The sequence below is a fragment of the Coenobita brevimanus genome, chromosome 20 (assembly GCF_032717465.1).
Source record: "Coenobita brevimanus isolate Jiangsu-jjx chromosome 20, ASM3271746v2, whole genome shotgun sequence".
NCBI lineage: Eukaryota > Metazoa > Arthropoda > Malacostraca > Decapoda > Coenobitidae > Coenobita > Coenobita brevimanus.
The window spans coordinates 3913204-3919421 of NC_136973.1; the positions used below are offsets into that span (position 1 = coordinate 3913204).

The 6218-nt window shown below is 44.7% G+C and overlaps 1 protein-coding gene across 1 annotated transcript; it reads left to right on the top strand.

Annotated features, from left to right (window-relative positions):
• Positions 1-3812: 3812 nt before the first annotated feature.
• Positions 3813-5905, top strand: LOC145391842 (uncharacterized). The gene is made up of 3 exons (XM_080266330.1): positions 3813-3833; positions 4811-4866; positions 4897-5905. The coding sequence occupies exons 1-3, from the start codon at positions 3813-3815 to the stop codon at positions 5903-5905; spliced, it is 1086 nt and encodes a 361-aa protein (XP_080122456.1).
• Positions 5906-6218: the final 313 nt, after the last annotated feature.

Below are 6218 nucleotides of genomic sequence, written 5' to 3' on the forward strand. Positions count from 1 at the left end.
AGCGAACCATTTACCCCTATAGCACGGTCCAAGTCTATCATTCATACAACCCTCAGTATCACTCTCCTAAAATCACATCATAGTCTTTGATCCAAAATTACTATCGGATCTATAATTTTCAGAGTTACCCACGCTTGCACACTCCTTATTTGAACTAATTTCTCTTTATTTTCATTATTTTCTTTATTATATTCTCCTTCCTTTAGTACGGCCTTTGTCACAACCCTTCAAAAGATCTCGTCGTTTTTAGTAACTGTTTGACACACAGGTAAGTTTCCGGGTCTCAGTGGCAGTATTTATAGTTACCATGATTTATTTTATTTATCTCTCTGTCTGTCTGTGTATGTACGACCTGTCTGTCTGTCTGTCTGTGTATCTGTCTATCTATTTATGTCTTTGTCTTTGTCTAATTGTCTATCTATCTATCTGTCTGTCTGTCCATCCATCCATCTAGCTATCTATCCATCTGTCTTCTGTCTATGTATGTATGTATTTATCTATCTATCTGTGTATCTATCTCTCTGTCTATCTACCCATCCATCTACCTACTTTTTTTTTTTGCCTCATCAGGAGCGTGGTAGCCCGCCCAACATTTAAGGTCTGGGTGACCAGACTCTTTCTTCCCTGAGTGGCATTATGTGAACAATAAACACCAACCTTCCCTCGATGTTACATTTTACGTGTCCCATTCGTTACAGGGCCTTACCCACTAGTCCACCAGGCGTCATTTGGCTATATAATTGACCTCCAGCATGGTAAACTCTGGAACTGTTTCCCTCTGTCTGTATTTCCTGCTGCCTATGATCTCCAGTCTCTCAAATGCAGGGTGTCCAGGCATCTCGAAATGAACGGATCTTGAATTTGGCTCTCTGTTATCTTGTTATTGTTTTTTCTTGGAGGGAACAATCTTGCTGGCTCCTGGCCTTTGGTTCCTTCTTTACTGCATGAAAAAAAAGAAAAAAGAAAAAATGGTTTCCTTGACCATTGGGAGCCATTTAACTTGTCACTCAATGTAGTTTCAACCAAATGGAACACTGCATCGTGTGAGTGGATGGTGGGCGTCTTCCTAGCTTCCCATATTTCTCTTAATACGCCTCGTAAGCTAAATACGCCTCATAATCCAGCAAAATACGCCTCATAATCCAGCTAAATACGCCTCATAATCCAGCTAAATACGCCTTATAATCCAGCTAAATAAGCCTCATAATACAGGTAAATACGCCTCATAATACAGCTAAATACGCCTCATAATACAGCAAAATACGCCTTATAATACAGCTAAATACGCCTCATAATCCAGCTAAATACGCCTTATAATACAGCTAAATACGCAAGCTAATTTTTGGGCTGCGTATATTGTTGTGAGGGGAAGGCAGACTATGGCATATGGCCTAATGAGAGGACGCCACAGAGCTGAGAGAATTGCGGCCATCTACTTCTACTTATGGCCATCTACTTCTACTTATGGCCATCTACTTCTACTTGTGGCCATCTGCTTCTACTTACGGCCATCTACTTCTACATGTGGCCATCTGCTTCTATTTGTGGCCATCTGCTTCTATTTGTGGCCATCTGCTTCTATTTGTGGCCATCTATTTCTGCTTGCTGCCATGTACTTCTACTTGTGGCCATCTTCTTCTACTTGTGGCCATCTGCTTCTACTTGAATCTATCTACTGTGCTTCTGTTTGTGGCCATCTGCTTCTACTTGAGACCATCTACTGTACTTCTGCTTGTGGCCATCTTCTTCTACTTGTGGCCATCTTCTTCTACTTGAGACTATCTACTGTACTTCTGCTTGTGGCCATCTGCTTCTACTTGTGGCCTATGCCTGGTGAGTGTTGAGGGTGAAGACAGGTTGAGAAGTGAGTGAAAATAAAGACAAGAAGGAAATCTTAGAAAGTGCAATACCCGCGACCACCAATTATAGAACCGAATGTTTGATTTTACCCTGTGACCTTGACCTTTGTCCGATTGCTCTCAAAATTGAATGACTGCATCCTTGCCTTACCCTCAACCCTTCCCTCAAGTTTGGTCTAAATCGGATCAACACAGTTTGAGTACTGCATAATCCTCCTCCAATTCCTCCTCCTTCTCATCACCATCGTCGTTATCATCACTTTTTTTTCCCCCGTAAGCATAGGGTAAGGGTCTTCAAGATTGGGGCGAGGGAAAAAAAAGAATTGAGTGAGGATAATAATAATAATAATAATAATAATAAAAGGATGGAGACTCACACTGATCTCTATTCGCGTTTCTTCTCTGTATAAAAGCATCGATAAAGTCTTCATTTGTGATCATATGGCGCAACAAAGAGACTCAGTAATGAAGTACCTGTGTGTTTGTGACCAGATTCGCAGGTTTGCTTAGTAATGAGCCCCTAGCGTCCTTCTTCCATATTTACAAACATTCTGGAGCTTAGAATATGTTAGAATGTTTAATTATCCTTTCGTCTTCACTCAAACACCAGATTATATTTTTAAGAACCATGCTAGAGTGAATATTGAGGCCTAGAAATATGAGAAACAAAACCATTTATAATAAGTTAACTTCTGTGGAGACTGATTTGGCTAGGAAATTATTTTAGATGCTTTATAAATACGGGACCTGGACCAGCCATCAGTACTAAGCCGCTCCTCAGCCAATGAACGCGCGGCTCGTGAAATACAGGTCCCTGATTGGCTGTGGCTGCTGCATGGGGAGGGACCTTAGTGAAATTCGACCCAGTGGTGCCAAGTATTGCTTATCTTTCTGTTTTATTTCAGTGACAACAAAAGTAGACAATGTTACTTTTATATTATGGAACTTGTCATTGTTATATCTGAATTATAAATGATTGCCTAAATAAACAGACAGTGTGCCTATAGAAGTTATTTTCAAACTACGATATGCGACTAGGGAATTTGGCATCCGACCGTACGGCACGCGACAAAGTTTGTATGGGTGTGAAATGCGTGTCAGGGGATCAGTACGGGTCAGACCGCGGTGGGGGAAGGGTGTACTGCCAGTGCCTTCAGCTGCCGTCACTGGCGCCTGGACGCTAACATAACCTCGAGCAGTGACAAGCCAGGAGATCGAGGAAGACTGGAGTGTTGAGCCTGAAAGAGAAACTTGCATCCTGGAATACTTAACTGGAAGGAGAAACCACCTGGAATTGTTGCAACTGGAAGGAGAAAAACCTGGAAGCCTGGTCGCAACTGGAAGAAGAAAAACCTGGAATTCTGCCACAATTAGAAGGAGATCTGCCTGGAATTCTGTCACAGCTAGAAGGAGAAATCGCTTGGAAATATTTTAGGCCTGGAGAAAGACACATTTAGCTTGGAATTTTGTTAAGACTGGAGGGTGGATAGGCCTGGAAGAAGAAAACATTTACTAATGCCTGTTGACTGGAATGCTAACAAACCAAGAGCAGTGACATCCATGAAAGCAAAGTGGAAGTCTGGAACAGTGAGGAGACTGGAATAATTACAACCCTAGATTAGCCTGCTGAAAAACCAGATTAGCCTGCTGAAAAACCAAGAGGAATTATAAACTAAAAGAAAACTGAATGCATGGAACAGTGAGAAAACTAAAAGAGGTGCTCCTGGATCACTGGAAATCTTAGAACTCTGGAAGCCTGGAAAGTTATCAAGCCTGGAACACTGAAGAGCAAGGAGGAATATCAACAAACTTAGATAAATATTGAGAGAAAACTGACACACCTGAAACTCAAAACACCTGCCCGTGAATCTTAATTAGTGTCCACCGCCTCACCTGGCCTCTGCACCTTCTTCGCCAGCTCACCTGTCCTGTGTCTGAGTCCTCACCTCACACATGCAGTTTCGTGAAGTACAGGTAAATATGCAGTGTGTGTGTGTGTGTGTGTGTGTGTGTGTGTGTGTGTGTGTGTGTGTGTTTTACCCCTCTTTTCTGTTTCTTTTTCCCCTTTATGTATGTGTGTTTGTGTGTGTGTGTGTGTGTGTGTGTGTGTGTGTGTGTGTGTGTGTGTGTGCATATCAGATAAATGGCAAAGTAATGGTGATGATAAAGATAATATTAATAATGGTAATAATAATAATAATAATAATAATAATGATAATAATTGTGTTAGCCAGTGCGAATGCTAGGGGATACTGAAAAAAAAATCTGAGCATTACTAACAGTGATCGAGCATTAGAAAGTATAAAATTGTGTGGATCATTCGCCTGTGAGATGGAGTTAAGGATTCCATGGGCCTGAATGATGAGTGAATGGATGTGTGGCCCATTTGTACTGACTGTGCTATAATTATTTTTTTTTAATCTAACAAATATCCCTAAACCTTTAAAGCTCAGTAGATGGCCAAGTGTAGTAAGATTGGAAGGTGGATTTGACTAGTAACCAAGGAGACTCATTCCTGTCTGGCCTATTTTTGCTGTGATAATATATATATTTTTTTCTAACATATCCCTATCCTCTTTTGGTCCAATTAATGGCCAAGGCTTGTATTCTTGTCAGTTAAGGACGCTCCCTAACACCTCTTCCTCAGTGATTTAGTTTTGGATATGGCTAGTTACTACTTAAACGGCTAAAAACATTCATTTGGCCTTTGAATGAGAGACCGCCCTGATTCCTAAAGTTCTCTAGCAGTAACCCCCTCAAAAAAAAAAAAAAAAGTTTAGATTTCTCTTCTCATTATTTTTATTCCATCTTAAATATAGGCCACATTTTAGCGTTAGATTTATTTTTTAACGGAATTCTGTAAAGGTTAGAGAACTTCAGGTATTGCCAAAATATAACTAAGTATTTTTTGGTCATGCTGTGTTTCCTCACCGTCTCTTCTTCTTCCTCAGGTGGCCACGCCCTCCTCAGCAGCGATGTCGTCCCCACTCAGGCCAAACCCACCCACGCCCACCCACACCCACCCAAACCCTCCCAGACCCACCCACACCCACCTCTCTGTTCCCCTCACAGCCCGACCCACTTACCATGCGGCTCCCCCTTTGGGCGTATCCTCACCGAACATGTCCTCACCGGTACCAAACATGTCCTCGTCCCCTGCTCGAGCTCCGTTTGTCGCCACCCCTCCACACGCCCTTACTGCCTCCCCCACGCCCTCACACTCGCACACCAGCTCCCCCACGCCCACACAGACCGCCCACGTCACCCAGGTCTCCTCCTCAGCCCCTACAACGCCCGCGGTGAAGCCTCAAGTGGGAGGGAGCAAGGAAAACTCGTCCCGGCGGACCCTCTCACCAAACATCCCAGCTTCCCCAGATGATAATAAAAATGGCTGCTTCTCGGAGCTGTTGGAGGAAATGGGGGTGGTTCCACTGAAGGAGGAAATGTTGACAGACGACTCGATGGACGACGAGGACGAGGAAGATGGTAAGATCGACCAGCAGAAGAAGAAGAGTGAGCCTGAAGGACGAAGAAGGAAGACCGGTGGACGTGGGGGCCTGCGGAGTCGAACCAGGAGCCCCAACCACGTCGCCCGTGTACGCCGGAACCGCCGAATGAAAGCCAACGACCGTGAACGCCACAGGATGCACATGCTCAACAATGCGCTGGATCGGCTGCGCACCGTCCTTCCCACCGCCCCCGATGACACCAAACTGACCAAAATTGAGACCCTCCGCTTCGCCCACAACTACATCTGGGCTCTTAGTGAGACTCTGAAGGGTTTAGACGCCCATGCCACCCCACACCCACAGCATCTAAGTCTCAGTGTGGGTGTAACTGGAGCCCCCGTTCCACAGCAACCGCCCCCTGATGCATCCATGTACCAGGCGCCTACACTAGGGCACGGCGCCCCCTACTGCACTCAACCAGGAGAGGGGGAAGTGTGGGGGGCGGCTAGTGTGAGCGTGGGGGGCACGTTCACCCCCGGCCCCCCACACACCCAATACATGCACCACTACCCCAGTCTCCCCTACCAGTGCCTCTGACCCCCACCACACCGACCCCTATTGACCTCTTGCTAACAAACCCCGCCCCCGTGACGTCTGCGAGGTGGTTATGAAATGCTACTACGATTATGTCAAGCATACATTTGGGAACAAAAGTTTGCCTGATACCGATATTTAACCTCTTCTGATTCTCATTTTCTCTCCCCCTTTCTGATGGCCTGCTGACTCTCCCTTCCCCATTGATGTCAGCATGTTGGTCAGGCAATGGAAACCGGAAAATTGCGAGAGAAATTATATAGTGAGCTCAAAACAGGAAACCAGAAGACAATAAATCGAGGTGCTGTTGGAAATG

Excerpts from the sequence above, each read along its gene's own strand:
- LOC145391842 (XM_080266330.1), top strand. The coding sequence starts at position 3,813 with ATGCAGTTTCGTGAAGTACAG. Across the intron at positions 3,834-4,810 it reads TGCAGTTTCGTGAAGTACAG|GTGGCCACGCCCTCCTCAGC; the intron begins GTAAATATGCAG and ends CTTCTTCCTCAG. Across the intron at positions 4,867-4,896 it reads CTCAGGCCAAACCCACCCAC|ACCCACCCACACCCACCTCT; the intron begins GCCCACCCACAC and ends AAACCCTCCCAG.